Source organism: Sinohyriopsis cumingii, chromosome 11 (assembly GCF_028554795.1).
Source record: "Sinohyriopsis cumingii isolate HCF-2022 chromosome 11, ASM2855479v2, whole genome shotgun sequence".
NCBI classification, from domain to species: Eukaryota; Metazoa; Mollusca; class Bivalvia; order Unionida; family Unionidae; genus Sinohyriopsis; species Sinohyriopsis cumingii.
Window position 1 is genome coordinate 55,530,137 of NC_142971.1, and position 23,239 is coordinate 55,553,375.

The window sequence follows — 23,239 nt, forward strand, 5'->3', positions numbered from 1 at the left end:
GTACCAACTGAGCTACCCTTGCCCCTTCCATGCAAGTACATGTATATTGTCACCATCTTTGTTGTGCACCATTTCCTTTCCTTATATCTTTGTGAAGAAAGAAAACCTGTAAGAAATTGTTTCATTCATCAAAAATGATATATGTAATTAATGGGTATTTCTGGCACTGTTATTTTTTATGTCAGATGTCAGGTGATGGCATCAAATGCATATGTCTTTTCTTATTCTGGACTGATGTCAGATGGTGGCATCTGTCTTTTCCTATTGTAGATGATGGCAAATCTCTTTTTTTTTATTATAGAGATGAAGTCAGAGCCCCCATTCCACAGAAGAATGAAATTTTGGTGGAGGATGTGCCAGTGTTTGGTTAGTACAGATTATATTTTTCCACCATTGTACTCTAGATTCAGAAGTTTTGGTGAATAGTTTGTCTGAAATATCGTTATGCTTTATTCATGGCATCATAGTTGTAGTAGTTATTGTTTTTGTCATTAGCAGGAACAAATGTACAGTTTTCTATGTTGAGATCAATTTATCAGACACTGGAATGTGTACAGTCATAAAATTTGAAATGTGCAAACATTCTAGACAAAATATACCACCATATCAGAAGTAGGTCATTGCAAATTGCAGGTCATGCTATGTGCTGTTTAGGTTTTCTGTCTGGATTAGTCCTTTTTTGACACTGTTGCAGGTGTAGTCATAAAACTTGATAGTTTGTGTACATCAAAGAGTACTTTTTCTTGGCATAGTAACCCAGTAAATCTTTTTTGTTCAGGACAGTTTCTGGGACACAATTTTAATGAGAGTGTGTCCTAAAGAGTGCTACACCATCATACCAAAAGTAGGTTATTATCCCACTTGTCGGTAAATTTCAATTTCTTTAAACACTGGCCAATACAATCATGAAACTTAATTCTCATTTTCTTGCATAAAAGTGTAAGACAGCATATGCTGCACAACTTGATTTTTCTTTTTCATCATACAAACATTGGTCATCATGGGCACTTTAAGTCTGTATGGTATTTGTATGTAAGTTTTGCTGTCATTTGACAATATTGTCCTATATGTGTTTGGTACAAGCAGGTAAGCTTTGCTCTCATCTGGTAATATAGCCCTATTCAGTGTGTATGGTACATGCAGGTAAGTATTGCTGTCATCTGGCAGTATAGCCCTATTTAGTGTGTATGGTACATGCAGGTAAGTATACCTGTCATCTGGCAATATAGCCCTATTTAGTGTGGATGGTACATGCAGGTAAGTATTGCTGTCATCTGGCAATATAGCCTTATTTAGTGTGTATGGTACATGCAGGTAAGTATACCTGTCATCTGGCAATATAGCCCTATTTAGTGTGGATGGTACATGCAGGTAAGTATAGCTGTCATCTGGCAATATAGCCCTGTTTAGTGTGTGTGGCACATGCATGTAAGTATAGCTGTCATCTGGCAATATAATAATAATAATAATAATAATAATAATAATAATGAGGACTTTGTATAGCGCCTAATCTTTAGAAGCTCTATGAGCTTTACAATATTAGACAACACCTATAAGATAAAAAACATATAATGATATTGCAAAAACAAACATCATGAAATTAGAAAATATTAAAAAACATGCTGAGAATATTGAAGGTAGGAAATATTATTAGGTCTTTAAGTTTGTTCTTGCAGTCGAAATAAGTGAGTTTTGAGAGCACTCTTGAATGGGATCACTGTGTCTTTGTGTCTAACTTCAGTGGGCAATTCATTCCATGTTGCTGGGCCCTGGTATGCAAAAGAACGCTGTCCATATGGCTTTGTTTTCATAGTGGGAATAATGAGTATACGATTGTCAGAAGAGGAGCATAAGTATCTTGCTGGTGTGTACACATGGGTGAGGTCGGATAGGTATGTTGGACTAGAGTCCGACAGTGAAACGTAGCACAGAGAACAAATTTTGTGTTTGATTCTGGATCAAATGGATAGCCAGTGTAGGTTACAGAGCAGCGGGGAGGTGTGCTCTGATTGTGGTACTCTAAGTATGATCCGAGCAGCTGTGTTTTGAACTTTTTGAAGTTTCTGGAGCAGATATTGAGATGAACAAGACAGAGTAGAGTTACAATAGTCCAGTCTTGAAAGTACTAATGAACACACAAGTGTTAGTGGCATCAACTGAAAGATATTTGCGAATTGAGCTGATGCGTCTCAGCTCAAGATATGCAGCCTTGCATATGTTCATGACATGTTGGTGCAATGTGAGAGTATTGTCCAGAGTAACACCTAGGTTTCATACTGACTGTGTGAATTTAATGTTGGTGTTGCTGATATTTATTGTTCAAGGTAAAGGATGTGAATGAGAAAGTCTTTGTGCTGTGATCAGAATGGCTTCAGTTTTATCATCATTCATCTGCAGCTTGTTACATGTCATCCATGATTTCACATCAGAAATGCACCTCTCTACACCTTGAATGGTAGCATCAATTTCAGTTGGGTGGCTAGATTTGTATATTTGGGTGTCATCAGCGTACAATTGGTGAGACTTGTTTATGTTCATGGCATATTGGTGAGACTTTTATATGTTCATGACAAGTAGGACTTGAACCACAGTAAGGCTGTATCATGAATGCCAAATACATGCTGGAGATGGTGAAGTAATATATCATGGTCTGTTATGTCAAATGCTGCAGATAAATCAAGGAGGGTGAGGACTGTAATTTTTCCGCTGTCCGACGCAGAGAGAATGTCATTAACTACTTTTAGAAGAGTTGTTGTTGTTGTTGTTGTTGTGGGGTTTAAAGCCATTTTTCAGCACATGATAGGCTATACATGGCGGCCAGTATTAATGGTGGAGGAAGAATCCGGGAAAACCCCGGAAAGAACCACCGACCCACGAGAAGCTACTGGCAAGCTTTCTCACATACCCACCTTGGCCTTTTAGAAGAGTAGTTACAGTACTGTGGCAAGGGCGATATGCAGATTGTACATTGCTAAAAAGACTGTTTGAATTCAGATGAGATACAAACTGGGATAGAACAACCTTTTCTAAGATTTTTTATGTGAATGGGAGATTGGAAATTGGGCAGTAGTTCTTTAAATTGTTACGGTCTAGTGTTGGTTTTTTCAGCAGAGGCTTTACAATGGCAGTTTTGAAAAATGATGGGAATTCCCCAGGTGAGAGAGAGGTATTAATAACATCAGTTAGTGAAGGCAATACTGGATCTAAGCACTCAAGTTCACATGACTTTGGTGCATTCTTCATCAGGATTGTACATACAAAATCCATAGAGACAGGTTCAAATGCTGCTAATGGTTGCCGCTCAAATTCTGTATCCCAACTGTATGGTGATGATGAGTCAGTTGAAACTGTGGTATCAAGTTTATCTCTAATGGTTTGTACTTTGTCACGGACGAAATTTGCAAACATTTATGGAAGGTCGACTGGAGAGAAGGTAGTTGGAAATGGTGTAGATTTGTTCCTTGACATTAGCTTGTTAGTAATCTTGAAGAGCTCTTTGCAGCCGGAACTTTCCATGATCTTAGTAGTGTAATGGGCTGATTTCGCTAAATGGACTATATTTGTGACATTCTTTTTAGCAGCTTCATAAATTTGCTTATGATTAGTGAGTCTGGTGGAAAGCCAAAACCTCTCAGTTTTACAGTGGTCTCTTTTAGCAGTGCGAAGCTGGTCCCTAACACTGCTATACCATGGAGAACACTTTTGAATTGATACTCTGGTGCATGTTTGTCAAGCAATGAACGCAGGCAGTTATCGAGTTGTTCTGCTGTAGGAGGTAAGCAAGTTGTTAGGTTAGCTTGGATGTCGTGCATTAGTTTGGTTCTATTTATCATATGGAGGTTTCTCTTAGTAGCAGATAAAGGTGGAGGATTAGGGACTGATACGTCAAGATGGCATATAATGCAGAGGTGATCTGATGCAAGGCCATGGGATACCAGGGAGGACCATAGAATGTTATTGTCAGGTCTATGTGACCATGTTTATGGGTGGGTTGGTTAACTGCCTGCTTGAGGTTGAAAAAAAATTAGCCATAGTGTGTATGGCACATGCAGATAAGTATAGCTATCATCTGGCAATATAGCCCTATTTAGTGTGTTTGATACCTGCAGATAAGTTTTGCTTTTTTCTGGCATCTTGATGTCTTGTATAATTAATACTGTAATGACATGGGCAACCATGATTGAACATTAACTGACAGAGAAGACTCATTTACCCCATGAAACTTGATTACAAATGCACACACTGATGGTGTAAAATGAATGTCTTTACACAACCTAAATGAGTTGGAAAACCATCACAAATGTAGTTAGGTTTGTTGTGGTCATCAAAAGCAGCACAAGAATGTATTTTCTAAATGAATTGTGGTTGCTGGTTGGTTTCTTTTGTTTGGTATTTTACAGTACAGCAAAGCAGCACAGAAACATGTTTGGTACATGAATTGTGGTTGCTGGTTAGTTTCGTTAGGTTTGTTGTTTAAAGGTACATCAACAGTTTGAAAATTGTATGATGCTGGTGTGTGTTATGACTCACTATTTTAACTACAAGAACAGACTTAAAAGGACTTAATGATATTTATTTCCTTAATTATTGTCTGTATGTTTTGTGATCATGTCATTTAGGTGTTTTTATATGTTATCTGATATTGTAAAGTGCTTAGAGCTTCTATGTGCTGTACTAAGTCCACAATTATATTATAATTATTATTATCAATCGCTTTGCACTCCATTTTGATCATCTTGTACATATTTTTGAAGATTTTGACCTCAATTCAGTAGAGCTATTTTTGTAAAGAACCAAAATTACGCTGCTAACTGAGAGCATACATTAAATATAATTTAAAAAATTTAATTGATAAAATTTCATCCGAACCTACTGTTCATTATAGATTTTAATTTTTATCAGATTTTAATTTTAATACACAGCAATGAAATCCCTATTTTTGTGTTCTAGGTTTCAGAGGCAGGAAGAGGAAAAGCAGATCTGTATTTGATGGCTTCAGGGACTTTCAAGCAGAAGCAAGTAAGAAATATAGATTGGTAGATAAAATGCATGTTATGTTGTGTCCTTCATTAAAACTCTGCCGTATATTGTTGATAATCATGGATAGTGTAAAAGCAAACCCGCTGTAATATTTACAATCTGTGGAAAACCAGACCATCATGATTAAAGTATTTATGAGTTACCACAAATTTTATGGGTAAATATGAACACGGTTTTTGAGTGATACTGCATGGCGAGATGAGTCCAGTATACCTTAGGACAAAAGGTGTTGATATTTTCCTATACAAATGCAGTAATCTTTTTATTATAAACTCAGTTTGCTTTTCTACCTAAGCCTGAATATTAAAATGAACACGCTACAAGAAAAGAGGTTATTTAATTTCTGTTGGATTTCAAATAAATACACAGTTGTTGTTAAACAATACACAATAACAGTATTCATGTGCATGGTTTACCATGTGCTCATTCATTCCTTTAAAAAAGAAAACTCATTTCGGTCAACTTATAATTCAAGCTCCATGTGTTTCTGTTCTGCCATTGATAGTTTGGAATCATGAGGTGGACAAAATATGAGATGCTTTGATTTGAAATTCTCAAGAAGATACAGAAAAAAATACTGTTTGTTAGGGAATATTAAATTATTATATGCTCATTTTTTTCTCTGTTAACATTTCATTGTCAGAATTATGCAGTATTTTACAATATTGCACACCTTTATATTGCACTCACCTGCAGGACATGTGTGCCCAGTAGTGTATTAGGAACTACTTTGTAAACAAATCATGTACACTCGTGTAGCAGATGCTTTACATTTTGGTTGATTCAGTTTGTTTCTGAATGAACTAAAGCAGATATTTCATGGACTGCCACATACCAGCAGCTTTGCTACATTCCATGTAAACTTTTTTGATACACTGTCTCGGATTTTGGCAATAGATGCCAGATTTCATAAAATTGCTTGGTACCTACAAATAACATGCAAGTTACAAGGCATAAACTGTCTCCTTTAGCTGGTAATAAGAATGGCAAAAATTATACTTACAGTTTTACATCCTGAATTTCCTCAAAATGTACTTTCTTAGTTCTGCAAATCTGAATTACATGAGCCATGTCATGAGTTCTCAAGCTTGATTACACATTTCAAAATTGTACTGTAATTTTGACTATATTCCAAGTGCAGTTACATCCTCCTTACTGCACTCAAAATGAATTAAACATTATATTCAATAGCTTCTGTTTGATAATTGCAATGGAAATACTTCATATTTTTCCCACATTATGATTTCAAATAGTCAGTGACAGAACAAACACACTTGCAGATGTAAACACGCTACTCCCGTGCTGCTTCAGTCCAATGTATTTCGTGTAAAATTTGCACAGATGAATCCAGTCCAGAATCATGAAATTTCATAGAATTGACAAAAATACCAAAATATATTCATTCCAGATTGAATGGAAAACTTGTTGCAATGTGGATTCATTCACAGTATGACTCCAAATTTCAATTTTAAGTAGACAAAAACGCCATTTTCTTTCGAAACTTATGTCTAGCGTGTGACAAGTTCAGATTTATCTGGGCAGAGCTATGTGCGCATTAATAATGTTGTTGTGTAGTGATGAATCTGCGCTTGTGTATTTAGTTTGGAATATGGCATACATTCATTTACTTTGTTTCTTGTAGTGTATTTTGTTTACATAATTGAGCCTTAGGTAGAATAAGAAAATGAGCATATAATAAAAAGGTTACTGCATTTGTATGGGAAAATATGAACTTGTTTTTTTTTGGATGGATATACTGAACTCCTAATTTTGTGCAGTATTCCGTCTGAAAAACTTGTTAATATTTTCCCATATAATTATTTTCATTTTGCAGTGCAGTAAATACATCCTTGGAAATGTTATTTCTGTTGGAAATATAGTCTCGATTTGTAGTATAGTTTTGCTCTGTGTATCAAGTTTTGGAACCCATGTAATTCTGATTAGCAGAAATAACTAAGAAAGTTAATTTTTGAGGGAATTCAGGTTGCAGAAATGTTAAGTACATTTATTGCCATTGTTGTTACCAGCTACAAATGACTATTTTTTTGCCCTGTCACTTGCATGCTCTTTGTTGGAGGGACCCCCAGCTACAGAGGGCATATTTTTATGCTGTGTCATTTTTGTCAAAAGAAATGAGAGGGAAAATTGCAAAGCAGTTTGGGTGTGAGAGTCCATTTTGCCAGTGGGAGATAAGACTTCTTTGACATTTTGGCTTATTGGCTCTGAGGCTCAGGTTATTCTATCAGCCGCAATGTTTTTAACTTTAGTGCTTGGACTGGCTTGTAAAATGGAACTTCTCTAGGCGATACAGGACAGCCCTTTGCCTTAATAAGCTTTTCTGTGCTATTAGTTATACCTACACTCTGAAGAGCATGGCTCATAGCAAGAAACATTGATTTGAAATTTTTTACTGAACATTTATATTAAATAAGTATTTAAATGCTGCATTTCTCACATATTTGTTGTCATATCACTGAGCATTGCGGACATCATTGTCAGTCTTTTGCTTGGTTGAAAGCTACTTTTGTGATTCGTTGAGTTCATCCACATTGTCAACTTTGTCATCTCTACTCTCTAATAGCACAAACAGATTTGCTTACTTAGCCCCAGACAAATCTAATTAATCAAAAACTCTAACATCTGCTACATGAATTTATATTGTTTGTGATAAAAAGTAGTTCCTACCACACAGTACTATTGTTATATATATGTGTCATGCAGTATTAAGCAGTGCAGTGTGGATATATACTGTATGATTCTGACAATTGAATATATAATAAACCACTTATGAAAGAAGACAGTGTATAGATGAATAACCAGAGTGTGTAGACTTATGAAAGAAAAGAAAATGAAATGAAGAATTTTAGCAGTTTTGGTGGACCAGCCCTAATGGAAATTTGACAGTAATCTTTTGGGAATCTTTATATCTGTCCACATCATGAAACTTCACTATAAAATACATTAGGATAAAGTGATCTTACATCATTCACTTCTGTATAAAATACCAAAGGACAAAGTAATCTCACATGATACACATTTGTATAAAATGCTTAAAGATAAAGTGATCATAAACTTCTGTATAAAATACCTAAGGATAAGTGATCTCACATATGACATTCACTTCTTAATAAAATATGTAAGAATTCAGTGATTTCGCATCATACACTTCTGTGACTTCAATGTACAGTGTTATATATATTAATACACAAATTAGCGTATATATTTTTTTCATCTTTATACATTTTTCATGAAATTGATTCAACAAGACCATCTTATGTTAGGCCCTAACTGGGCCACAGCATGGTTATGTCATATTTTGGAAATAGTTGCATCTGAAAAAATTGACTATAATTTTTCCAGTCCAATGCTTCACATGCAGTAAGACTTTGTTTTCCTATCCAATGTGTCATCATGCCTTAGGACTATTTTCCTGTCCAATGCTTTGTAATGCTATTGGACTGTTTTCCTGTCCAATGATTCATCATGCTATATAGGGCTGTTTTCCTGTCCAGTCTGTCATCATGCTATACGACTGTTTTCCAGTCCCTTGCTTCATCATGCTATAGGACTGTTTTCCTTTTGAGTGATTAAAAGTGCTTTGAAACTGTTTTCCTGTCCAATGATTCAAAGTCCTATTTGGCTGTTTTCTTGTCCAAAGCTTCAAAGTGCTATATGACTATTTTCCTATCCAATGTTTCAAGTTTCTGTTATACTGTTTTCCAAGCTATAGGTCTGTTTTCCTTTCCAGTGCTATAGGGCTATTTTCTTTCCTAATTTCAGAGCATCAGGAAGAAATGCTGCTTGGAAAAGCCAACAAGACAAAGAAGAGATCATTAGAAGACCTTTTTCGGCCTCCAATTGATATAACGTACAAAGGAACTTTCAGTAATGTATGTCACACCAAATTAGATTGTTCACATACTTGCAAAGTATATATATGATTTAGGCATTACATTTTAATATAGATTTGTTGTCCATGTTGATCTAGGTTTTAATTTAGTACTGTTCTGGTGGCCTAGTGGTTAGAGCATCCGCCTCGGATGCGGGAGGTCGTGGGTTCGATCCCCGGCTGAGTCATACCAAAGACTTACAAAAATGGTACTAACAGCTTTCTCGCATGGTGCTCAGCATTATGAGGTTAGTGTTAGGACTGGCCTGCCTGGTGTCAGGATAATGTGACTTTGTGGGACATCATGCTGCATGTCTGCGACATGATGCCCCAGTGCTAGGCATCACTATAAACAGCCACACTGTAGACATCGTAGTGATATGACTGAAAAATTGTTAAAGCTGCCTTAAAAATCCAAATCACACACACACACACACACACACTAAGTTTGAATTTTAAGTTTCAAGGAAATACTTGCAGATTCATGAATACTGATTGGAGCATTTTGTTTTGGAGTTTACTATTTTTGAAAATGTAAGATATTGTAGCCTGCTTTTTAAGCTCCATTAACTTGTTTAAATGTTTGGCATTTAACTGCAGTTCACAGAAACCTGCTAAAACAGGCATACAACTGACTAGTTCATTAATTACACATATTGTAGGTCTCTCTGAAATATGTTGCCTGATCATGATACCTTAGGAGAACTGCTACTACTTTACAAATCCATTCCTCCCACGGTAAAACCTTTTAGCTTAGAATCAAAAAGTTAATTGCCCACCTAGGTGGCAGTTAGATAGAGTGATCTACCTTTGATACTGGGATTGGCACCAAATCCTGTAAATACTGTAGTTAATACTTCCGCTTGTGCAGAGCAGCATGCTTTCTACAGACACAGGCCACATAATCTGCATTCAGACATTTTGGAAATTTACAACCTTAAACGTGTTGGAGGACTGTTCTTTCTGAAGGGAAGTATACTCCTTTAAATTTTCAGCTTTAATTTTCTTACTTCGATGACAAAATTTCTGGCTTTTCAGTATTATCACTTTGCCATCCGCACATGCTTAGGCATCCTTGGGTCGCATGTGTGTCCCCTCACATTGCTATAGCTATATTTAAGTATGTACAGGTCTGGTGTGTGATACAGAAAATTCATATAAAATAGCTGAATAATTTCTGCTACATTTGGATACATACAGGTGAGTTTTCTCTATTAATCTAGTCTTAGTGTCCACTTTGTTGTTTATACATGATGCTTTACTGATTTTACCTGTATAGGCTGACATTTGGGCTTTCCTACAGGTTGTTGTTGTTGTTGTTGTAGGGTTTAACGCCATTTTTCAGCACACGATAGGCTATACATGGCGGCCAGTATTAATGGTGGAGGAAGAACCCGGGAAATCCCCGGAAAGAACCACTGACCCTCGAGAAGCTACTGGCAAGCTTTCTCACATATCCACATTGGCCGAATCCGAGACTCGAACCCATGCAGACAGAGGTGAGATGGCAGTGATCTGTAACGGAGAGCGCTTTAGACCACTCGGCCACTTGGGGCCCCTTTCCTACAGGTAACATTGTCTTGAAAGTGATATCACAGTGTCTACTTCATACATATTAATAGTGACATGTAAGTTCACTTTTATGTGCGTGTATTGTGTGTATTACAGAAAACTCAGTTATTTTGCTGTATAGTTTTTGCAGTGGTTGAATATATACAGGTAAGTTTTATATCCATAGTTTACTTATAGTGTCCACTTCATGGTCAGTATCTCATCAGTTTTAAACTAAGTAACAGAAAGATGCAAAACCACGTTTGTTAAACTTAGTAAATAATTTAATTCTCTTACTTATAAAATGAAAATTTAAGAGGAAAAAAGTCCTAAATGTCTAATACAAATTCAGAAGAATAGAGTGTTTCAAATGAATTCCAATCAGTTTCAGATTCCGATTGTGCTGATATACCATTATCCTTGAATGTGCTGAAGTGCTTGTCCAGAAATTCTTTGAGTGAATTCATAATAATCCAGAAATGTAGCTTTTAGACTAGACAGTTATATGAGCACTTTGTAGTACCAATAATTAATTGAAATAAATGATTCATCTCACATTAAGTCTAAACACAAACTTAAATACACCAGCAGACTGATTATAAAACAAGAACAACACTAGGAAATAGGAATAAGAATAATTGTTCAGTTATTCTACATAGAATTCATTTAAATGACTTATTTAACAATACTTATGTCAAAATACAACCCACCTGACCTATATCTCTAAATTCAGCCATCGAGTGAAAATTACCACAAACTTGTCAAGAATTATGTTATCAAGGCTGAGTTTAAGCCTAGTAAACACCAATTTATAGCTCTACCTAAAAATAGAATCTTCAGTTGTGGATCAAAAGTCAGACACAAAATACAGATTTTTAAATATATATATATATATATATATATATATATATATATATATATATATATATATATATATATATATGTGTGTGTGTGTGTATATATATATATAACATAAGCAAATCTTCATAGATTTTACTTAATTGTATAGGCAGTCAATTAAACTTTGCTACAGGCAGCTTTTATTAGAATTGATATGTCAGTGTTCACTTTGTAAGTGTTAATAGTGATGCTCCAGTACTCAGCCAGTATAGGTGGCCATGTCATAGGTAATTGTAAGTGTTAACAGTGATGTTCCAGTACTCAGCCTGTATAGGTGGCCAGGTGTACAGGTAATTGTACACAGCCTGTATAGGTGGCCATGTGTACAGGTAATTGTACTCAGCCAGTATAGGTGTGTACAGGTAATTGTCATAGTGTGTAGCTCTCTGAGTTCTTAATACAAGGTACCTGCCACCCTTCACTATATATTGTGTGCTCTGTTATGTCTTACAAATTTAGGCCATGGACCAGACCAAGTGTAAGCTTTGTAAATATTGGACAATACAACTAACAACCACTCTACATTGTTATGACTCTACAGTCTTAAAATACATAACAGAAAATAGTACAAACCAAGATAAGTAATATTCAACAAATAATTATTTCCCTTGAACACAAAGTGAAAATTTTGAAAGAACTTACAGTATTGTGACTCAAATCTGAAAGAGTCCTTAAAGTCTAAAAATTCTATCACAAGTAAAAATTTATAGATTATTTTGAATAAACTCCAGTAATGTTCCAAATGAATTCAGTTTTGAATGTCCTGATGTGTCACTTGCCAGGAATAGTGCAGATGTGCTGAAAAATCTTGATATAACACAATGATATAATCCAAAATGTCCTTGAATGAATTCACAATAATTCCAAAATAAATTCTATCAGCTAAAACAGCTTAAATTGTTTCCTCTGAGACTGATGTTAAGACATGGAATAAATAATTCTGCTTGCTTATATACAGACTTATGACACAACAAAATGTCATGGACATAGGTTAGAATTTACGATATTTCCATCAAACTGTAGATGATAATAATAATCTTTCTCATTTGCTGTCTTGCACTTCTGTTGTATGGATCAAGTGTTTCATACCCGAAAACAACGTCATATACAGGACAATGGCATGCATAGTACGATGGCCCTTGTCCTCTATGACTGAACTCTGCCATATGGCTCTGACTTCAACAGTTCAATACCACAGCTGATCATCCATTGTCAGCCACCAGACAAACTATCTTTGTCCAATTTGCTGAAGCCATGTAATACAGGCACTCAGATGGATCAGCCTTACCTGCATAGTGTCACATGACATTCACTGCAAATGATGCAAGCTTAGTGCTGTAGTACCCAGTGATGTCTCTTCACTTTGTTCTAAAGCCTTTGGCACTCAGATGGAGCCTGTACTGAGGAACCATTCTGAGGTTACAATATTTTAACACCACAGTCGATTGTACATTTTAAGCCAAAGACAAGAGGCCTGTATGCAGCCATATCAAGGTGAAAGCAAGCCAACTGAGATATTATCTTGCACAGCAGTAAATTAAATAGCACTGTTCCATCAAAACTGGACCCTGTCATGTTTAGGATCGCAACAGGTTACTCCCACAGTTGATTTTAACATTTAGCCAGTGATGTGACATCCTTGTTTTAGCTGTATGGACTGGTTCTGTGGTACAAATATCCTCTAACCCAGAGGTGGGTAAACTTTCCAGTGGAAGTGCCGCATACACAAATTTACACCTTGTCGCGGCCACATAGTTCATTAAGTAAAATAATTAATATTTGAAATAGCAAAAACAAAAGGTTTTTCTAAATAACATCTAATTAAATTTCAGTTGTTAATATGTTGTTAATATTTGAAAACTTAAACTGCAAAAGAAGCACATTTATTTGATAAACAGAGTAACATAAACAGACTCAGTGCAAATGATGACTTGTTCCTAGTCTGCATGAAAACCCTTGGCAGGCCGCATGAAAGCCCTTGGCGGGTTGCATACGGCCCACGGGCCGTAGTTTGCCCACCCCTGCTCTAACCCATCTCCACAAATAACATCCTTGTTTCAGCTTTATGGACTGGTTCTGCAGACCAAATATCCTCAAACCCATCTCCACAAATAACTGCACAATGTTCACAAAGATAAAATGGCACTGATCTGTTAAAACCGGACTTGGCCATTTGTCTTAGATTGCAACAGGTCATGACCACAGTAGATGTTACAATGTAAGTCAAAAGATGGAATGCCTTATTGCAGTTTGCCTACTCCATATCAACAGGCACTTTCTTGGATCAGCACAGGTCATTCCATGTGCCCATTTTAGTGCCCCAGTACATGCAGAATATGTAGCTACTGCATTCTCATGTCTTTGTCACTCAAGGTGAATATTTGCTGGTGATCAAATCTGAACCAGAACATTCTGCAAGCATGGTGGGCCAGTTTCATCTCATTGCTCAGGATTCATCAGCGTTGCCATGTCCACCTAGACACGATGAAGTATGCTCACAAGCTTCATCTTCATTAATAGATCTCACTGACAAGAGAAGACTCTGCCTTCCAAGCATCAATTAATGTTAATGAAGTCTTTCACTTGTTGCCACCATAGTTTCACTCTCCTTATCTGTCAACAGCTTGGTCCAAAGTTCCAGCATTTGTTGACTTGCTAATCAATAAATACCAACCAGTGTTCAACTGTTATCACTGTTAGGTCAGTTGTCTGACTATGTAGAGCATTACAGATGCAAAGCAGCCAAAGGAGTGATGTAGCTGTAATCAGTAAGCACTTCAGATGCCATCTTGCATGGTGCAGTAGGGACCGATTATTGTGGAGTATAAATCCCATAACTTGCTACTAATATAAAGAATTTGGCATTGTTATTGGAGAGACAATGGCCCTGTTCAATCACTTTATTACACTGCCATCTCAATCTGACCACGTGAGATCAGTAATGAAGCCAATCCTGCCTTTTATGTTGAATTATGAGCCAGCTTGCATTGATTATCATCCTGTATGCCATCCCAACACAATATTAATGCTCAGTCTACCCATAATGCAACAATGCACAGAGCTTGTTCTCGGGCTGGTTGTACCACATTGTCTACTTAATGTGGGCGCTTCTCTGTTGAAAGAGTACTGTTACACAGTCACCACTTGCATCCTGAATCATGAAAGAATCTCCTGTCAAGTGTTTTAGTTCATATCCAAAGGCATTGGCTTTGTGCCCAAAGTGGATCTATTGTAGGTACTGACCTGGCTGAATAAGATACTATGAACTGATATCGAGGGCTTCATTTTTCACATCTCATATTAGATCCGCTTCTTACTTGTAATGACAGAAATCATTAGCAAGACACACGCTTTATTAATTGACCTGAACAACTTGCAGTTCTGACAGGATGTGAGAGTAAAACTCATGATAGTCTCTATTTTGTTTGCCAAAAACATGCTTCCATTCATGGGGAATTCCTGTATCAAGGTGAGATATCATTGTAACTGCCACTTAGCTTTTTAGCCTGGGAGGGCTGGATTTGCAAGTTAATAGTAGTTCTCTTAACATTTTATGATTGGGTAGGTATTATTGAAAAAACTTATTTTACTACAAAGAATTGTTTCTTAATTATGTACTGGTAGATGAGTACTATTCCCTCCTTGTAGACGTAGGTCAGTATGCCCCATATTTTATACTTCACTGACTTTGGATAAATGTTGAATTTAATTTTAATTTCTCGTGCACTGTTCATGCTGGAAATATGGCATTGATGACGGTTTGCATCACTGTTAGTAACACATCCATATGAAAAAAGCAAATAATTTTTTTGCAGTTAGTTTTTGGCATGCTGTATGCATGCTATCCTTCATAGAATAATTATTACATTTCTATTGTCTTAAACTAAGTAATAAAAAAAAGAGTGAAAACAACAAGTTTTGTAAAATTCAACAGATAATTTATTTCCTTAGAATACAAAGTCAAAATGAAAACAGAATTTACAGTAATGTGAATTACATCCCAAATGGTCCTAAAAGATTTATCACAAGTCCAAATGTATAAAGTTCCAACTGAATTCCAATGGTATTCCTGTTAAATTCCATATTATTTAATGTGTTGATGTGCCTGTAGTTTCAAGAATGCTAATGTGCTAGTGTCCTGTAGTGTGCCAATGTGCTAACCGTCTTTTCATGTATGATAATAATATAATCCTAAATGTTCTTATTTGAAATCACTATAATTCCAAATTAATGGCCCAGAATATTATATATGAAATACTGAAGACAACAAAAATATTAATTCTGCCTTAGATGTTAATTGCAAGAATGAGTAATTTCTCAAGTAAAAAAGATTATAAAAAAAGCTGAAAAACAAATGTAGAAGCAAGATGAAGGTCACAAGTTCATTTCTAGAAAATTCTATCTTCTCAACAAGGTAAAATATGTTCCTAAATTTATGATAAAGAATTTGATAAAAATCAGGTAGAATTATTTAAGTGAGAGAATTCCAATGTCCCAGACCCAGACCCCAAAACATGTTTACTTCTATTGATAATGATCCTAATATTTAACCCACACTCATAGAAGAATACTAACTATATGTTTTGTTTACAAAAAAGAGTTATTGGTCAGGTACACAATGAACTTGATTTTGGATAAGGTCAAGTTCAAAATACAATTATTGCATAACATACAATCATAGAGAAAAAACTAGTAATCATGGAGAGAAAAAAAAAACCAAATACAAATTAAATATACATAACATAATGAAATTTCATGAGATAATGCATTTTATTTTCTGAATTTAGTGACTTTGTTGAAATTTTGTGTTTAAAGTGCATATATTGTGTACTACAGTATTTATGTTCAAATCAGACTGTAATGCCTGTATATATCACTGCTACTGCTGCACCCTTACAACCAAAGAATGTGACTGTGACCTATATTTTATGCCTCACTGATAAAGGTTAAGTATTCATGTGTGTGATTTGGATTTTAACATAGCTTTAAAAATATTTATGTCTGTAGTGTGGCAATTTATAGTGATGTGTGGCACTGGGGCATCATGCCACAGACATGTAGCATGATGTCCCACCCATTCACATTAACCTGACACCAGTCTGACCAGTCCTAACACTGACCTCTTAATGCTGAGCACCTAGCGAGACAGCTGCTAATAGCATTTTTATAAGTCTTTGGTATGACTCAGCCAGGGGTTTGAACTCGGGATTTTCTAACCACTAGGCTATCAGCGAGGTCTTTTTAAGTATTTAACACATGGCCATGTGGTTTTTGTATTTAGCTGATGTCCAGATTGATTTTTCTTATTTTATTGTTAGTCTACTGAGAATGCCATTTTTAACCAATGCATTTGTAAGTGGGAACATATATATTTATGTAGGCTAAATGGTTGTTAGTGTTCATTGTACTTTGTGAAATGATGAATCTGAAGATGAGTATGGCATTTCTAATAAAATGACACTAGACTGTACCTCAGTCAAGAAAGATTCCAATTAACTGAATCAGTTTGCTATGATTTTTTTTTCCTTTCTCAGGCAAAGGAAGCAGGAATGTCACAGCACCGTTGGTTGATGGTGAATGTTCAAAATGTTCAGGAGTTTGCCTGTCAGGCACTTAACAGAGATGTATGGAGCAATTCAGCTGTCAAGGCTATAATAAAAGAGCATTTCATTTTCTGGCAGGTGAGAACATTCTATTTTGTATTTTTGTGGTGAGGGCATAAGGTGTTTCCCATGTCTGTACAGCCAAGCCCATCATCTCTTCCTGGCCCATCACAAAGTTTAACTTTTGATGACTCAGTATTTTGGTGTGAGGCTTTGCATTAATTTGATTTTCATCATTTCCTGGCAAATTGTCATGGATTTAGGACCCCTCTTTCTCCAAGATGTTTACTCTTTGATTTAAAAACTCAGTTCAAGAGCAGATCTAACCATTAGCACTTTTCCTTGTAACATTATAGTGGCATTGATAGGATCAGTCATTTTTTTCACTTAGTTGAGAAAGGCTTGATTTAGCTGATGAAGACTCATTGATGTGACTCCCAAAGCCAGGGGAATGTGTAGGTGATAGAACATTTGGCGTGCATTTGGGATATCTGTCTTTGAGTCATTGTCTGGCTATGCACAGTTTTATCACTGACCTATCATGTATGTACACAGTAATTATATCAAATATGTACACAGTAATTATATCATATATATACACAGTAATTAAATCATGTATGTACACAGTAATTATATCATGTATGTACATAGTAATTAAATCATGTATGTACATAGTAATTAAATCATGTATGTACACAGTAATTATATCAAATATGTACACAGTAATTATATCATGTATGTACACAGTGATTATATCATGTATGTACACAGTAACTATATCATGTATGTACACAGTAATTATATCATGTATGTACACAGTAATTATATCATGTATGTACACAGTAATTATATCAAATACTTGATGAGTACCATTAGTGAGTGAGTTCATGATTGTATAAAGAAATGAATTATTAACCTGGTCACACAACCATGTATTATTATATATGTTAGGAGAAATATTGGTTTTCATCTCTGTTTCATCGTCAGGAAGATACATTAGTTGTACTGATTGTTTTCATGCCGAGTGAATGACCACATATTGCCAATCATAATAGTAAAAAATATTGAATCATCACAGTTTGTATTTTCTTATGTCATACAATAAAGTCACATTCTACCTTTGATGCAGATGGTGTACATAAATGCAGTATATACTTGCTTATAAGTTGATGTTTTTTTTACTGAAAATTCAATACATGCAGAGTGGGCATCATCTAGGGGTAATGTTTGCAGCATGTACAAATACTGCCAGTTGAAATATTTTTTACAATTCCATGCCAATATTCAGAAATGCATATTTTGCATGCACTGTGGTTATCTGTTTATTGACATTATTCATTACACAATGCTTGCATTTACAAATATTTGGAGTATACTAATTTTCAAAATATTTTGGGTAAATTAAATAATACCCACAACAAAGTTCAATGTTGGTCAGTGTTGTTTACTAGCAAGTATCTTTCGAATTTGATACTTAATCAGTGACAAGTAGATTCCTACAACTTCTTGTGCATATCTGACCTTAATCCCTTAATTAAACACACACACACACACACACATACACACACACACACACAATGATGACTATAGTGCCAATTAAAACTAAAGTTCTAATTCTGTAAAATGAAATGTTGCAAAGAAGCATTAGGAAGATAAACACTTCCAGCAGATGTAAGATTAAAGAGACCCAAGTGGGCATGATGTCAGTCACATGGCTTGCAAATCTTAACAGTTGACCTTGTCACTAAGCATTCATACTTAGTATTGTAAGAACACAACCATATGTAAACCATCTCCAAAACTTTATATCAGGTCAATTTCACCTCTCATACTGTATAAGTTAAATGCATATTTAGTATGCATAGATCTCATACCTCATTGAACTTACCCAATATCTTGATGATATAAACCTATTTACCAAGATTTATCAAAATTGGATGAGAAATATAGTTTCTAGAGACATAACAAGTTTAATCAGATGCAGATCACCTCCTTAGTATTTGTAGATCTCACTTATTACTGAACAGTATGTGTCGATCTCACTTATTACAGAACAGTATTTGTATATCTCACTTATTACTGAACAATATTTGTAGATCTCACTTATTACTAACAGTATGTGTAGATCTCATTACAGAACAGTATGTGCAAATCTCACTTATTACAGAATAGTATGTGCAGATCTCACTTATTGCAGAATAGTATGTGCAGATCTCACTTATTACAGAACAGTATTTGCAGATCTCACTTATTACTGAACAGTATGTGCAGATCTCACTTATTACAGAACAGAATGTGCAGATCTCACTTATTACAGAACAGTTTGCAGATCTCACTTATTACAGAACAGTTTGCAGATCTCACTTATTACAGAACAGTATATGCAGATCTCACTTATTGCAGAACAATATGTGCAGATCTCACTTATTTCAGAACAAAATGTGCATATCTCACTTATTACAGAACAGTATTTGCAGATCTCACTTATTACAGAACAGTATGTGCAAATCTCACTTATTAGAGAACAGTATATTCAGATCTCACTTATAAGAGAAAAAATTTGTGCACATCTCACTTATTACAGAACAGTATGTGTCTATCTCACTTATTACAGAAGAGTATTTGTAGATCTCACTTTTTACAGAACCTGTCTAAGACCAAGGTAATATAAGTTGACTTAAGCTAGACCAATATTTGATTAGAATTTGGTCTCCACATTTGTAACAGGTTCAGTCAGTCATGTACAAAATTAAGTGGTGAATATGCTTATTATAGAAATTATCAAAAATCTTTGATTGCTATAAGCCCATGTTCCAAGTTTGAGCAAAATCACATCAGAAATATGGCCTCCAGATGGTAACAGGCAGTTATTAACAGATGGATGATGCATGGTGGATGCCAGCCATACAGTAAGATTATTTGGTCTTATGTCTCGGTGAGCTTAAAATTGCACACATCAAGGGAGGTCTTAAATGTACTGATAAAACTTGACAGAAAACCTGCTGGATAGTCTTAAAAATACTGATAAAATTTGACAGAAATGACACTGGGAGATCTTAAAAATACTGAAAACATTTGACAGAAATGACCCTGGAAGATCTTAAAAATACTGATAAAATTTGACAGAAATCAGCCTGGATATTCTTAAAAATACTGTTAATCTAATTATAGATTATAATTGATAGTCAGTTGGTTGAGCAAACCAATAAGATAATTGATTGTGAAACTCCATAATTGATTGTGCAGAATGGGAGACTACTTTTACATTTTAGTTGCATGCAAAACACAAAGGTTAGTAAAACTCTTGTGTGATTGGTAAGCTATATAGGACAAATATTGTCATGATTACATGATTTTGTCATGATTACATGATTTTGCTTTTAAATGGTTGAATTATCACATTTAAAAATATTTTCATGATTTGTTTCAGTTTACATGTAAGTGCCTTTGATTGTAGTATTAGCAAATAGTGACAAACAACAAATGTATATCATGTTTTACTTTAATTGATAGACATCATATATGCATGAAAGGGTTTTTGGGATTGCAACAGTTTTCAGTTACATAAAGTTGAACAGCCATAGAAAGTTGCTTTCATTTAACAAAGTTGTAAAACTAAAATAACACACAGAAAAAAAATGTAAAATTTGTATCATGTTAAAAAAATACATGTCATTAAAAGAGTTTACTCCTGTACATTTATTAACATTTTGAACTCCTGAGCAAAAATATAACTATTTCAAATAATTAAAAAAATTGCTCATAGTAACTGATTATAATCATTTATCAGTTGGGAAAGTGGAACCAATTATCGAGTATGAAATTCTGACCAATTCCCATCAATACTTAAAGCTACTGATTAAATTTGACAGAAATCATTCAGGAAGGTCTTAAAATACTGACTAATGCCACAGTTGAGGGATATTTCACACTAGTTCCTGCTCAGTAACAACTCTGGTAATTTATATTTGTAATTTCTTACCTTTAAATTACATTTAATATTTATTCTATTGTGTTTCATATTGATATTATTTAATATTTATTCTATTGTGTTTCTAATTGTGTTACTCATTTAATATTTATTCTATTGTGTTTTATATTGGTATTACTCAATTTCAGGTGTATTATGACAGTGAGGAGGGAAAAAAGTTCACGCAGTTTTATAAAGTACATGATTGGCCTTATGTTGCTATACTGGATCCACAGACAGGTTTGTTTTCATGTATAGAATCTTTATAAAGTACATGATTGGCCTTATGTTGCTATACTGGATCCACAGACAGGTTTGTTTTCATGTATAGAATCTCTCTGGCCACTAAAGTATTGAAAATAAGTAATAGTGGCAGTATATTTTTCTTTCAGATAAAGATTTTACATCTTGTTGGATTGGAATAAAAAATTGTCAAGTTACTTAAATATCAAATGTGTTATTATTCATGGAAGCTGTTCAAAGAAGTTCAGCTTGAGAAATCTTGTCCATGCAAAGAGATTTTCAGTCTCTCTGTGGGTTTTGAGTCTTAGGCTCGGCCAGTGTGGGTATGTGAGTAAGCTTGCCAGTAGCTTCTTGTGGATCCGTGTTCTTTACAGACTTTCCCTGGGTTTTTCCTCCACCATGTATACTGGCCACCGTGTATAGCCTATCTTGTTCTGAAAAATGACGTTAAACCCTATAACAACAACAACAACAGTATTCGTAAACTATATGTATGGATTAAATGATCAATGAGTAGACTGTATGTATGGATTAAATAATCAATTAGTAGACTATGTATTGATTAAATGATCAATTAGTAGACTATGTATTGATTAAATGATCAATGAGTAGACTATGTATTGATTAAATTATCAATGAGTAGACTTTCTGTGGATTAAGTTATCAATGAGTAGACTGTATGTATGGATTAAATAATCAATTAGTAGACTATGTATGGATTAAATAATCAATTAGTAGACTATGTATGGATTAAATTATCAATGAGTAGAGTGTATGGATTAAGTGATCAATGAGTTGACTATGTATCAATTAAATTATCCATTTTATTACAGTGTTCTTTATTTAATAGAATTTTTTTTCTGTAATGATTCTGCAAAGTAAATATTAATATTCTGCTTGTAGGTGAAAATTTGGTGATTTGGAACAATTTGGATTCTGCTTCCTTCTGTGATCTTGGTAAGTATTTTTACTGTTCACAGATAGTTTTATTTGTTGTTGTTTGTGATTATGTCAATTTTAACAGTGTTGGCTATATCACAGCAAGGAAGTGGGAGCTTAGTGCCGTTAGCAACGATACCCAGAGCTTAGTGCCGTTAGCAACGATACCCAGGGGCAGCCAACAATTTGCAGGTGCATAATAACCTCAGATGTAATTAAAAATCATTTCACAAGGGTGAATCATAAGTTTAGATTGGATGATGAGTAATTCAAAATTATTTCACAAGGGTGAATCGTAAGTTTAGATTGGATGATGAGTAATTCAAAATCATTTCACAAGGGTGAATCGTAAGTTTAGATTGGATGATGAGTAATTCAAAATCATTTCACAAGGATGAATTGTAAGTTTAGATTGGATGATGAGTAATTCAAAATCATTTCACAAGGGTGAATCGTAAGTTTAGATTGGATGATGAGTAATTCAAAATCATTTTATAATGAATGAGATGAATATCTGTTTCACCAAATAAGAATTACATTACGTAAATGCTTTCATAATTTTAAAAATAGTTTCATTACGTTTTTTCTTAATTTACAGAATATTAGGCTATAGCACTTGAGAAACCTGACAAAGATATTGCAATCAGCCTGTTGTTGCAGCATTCATCGGACAATGCATCGGTCTTCAAATAAAGTCACATCAGGTCACATCCCATCATGTTATAAATGAAGACCTTTTAAAAACAAAATCGCGATGAAAGGCCATTTTGATTGGATGGAAAATATACTGTAACATCTAAAAAATAATTTTTTGCTCATTTATGGCACAGCACCGCATGTAGGTTATTTACCGATGTATCAACAGGATAAAGTGCCTTGCCCAAGGAAACACTATGGTTGCTGACCCAGTCTGATCTGTTTTATGTAGTATTAAAACTTACACCTTCTGGTTGTCAGTCAGGCATACTTACCACTGAAGCACAGTGACTTGTAAAATTCATATAATAGCATAATTCTTGTTTTTAAAAATAGCAGTGGTCATATGTATATAGCAAAGGTCACATGGTTATTTTACAATGAAATGCATAAAAATAGCAGAGGTCA

The 23,239-nt window shown here is 34.8% G+C and overlaps 1 protein-coding gene across 4 annotated transcripts in view; it reads left to right on the forward strand.

Moving 5' to 3' along the window:
• Window positions 1-23,239, forward strand: part of LOC149788489 (UBX domain-containing protein 7-like) — a 75,283-nt gene that overhangs the window by 9,648 nt on the left and 42,396 nt on the right. For all 4 annotated transcript variants that reach the window (XM_089974487.1, XM_089974488.1, XM_089974489.1 and 1 more), the window contains exons 3-8: window positions 302-366; window positions 4,951-5,019; window positions 8,821-8,930; window positions 16,915-17,061; window positions 21,103-21,193; window positions 22,100-22,153. In XM_089974487.1, the coding sequence (XP_089830613.1) occupies window positions 302-366; window positions 4,951-5,019; window positions 8,821-8,930; window positions 16,915-17,061; window positions 21,103-21,193; window positions 22,100-22,153 (536 nt within the window). The remainder of the gene's footprint in view (window positions 1-301; window positions 367-4,950; window positions 5,020-8,820; window positions 8,931-16,914; window positions 17,062-21,102; window positions 21,194-22,099; window positions 22,154-23,239) is intronic.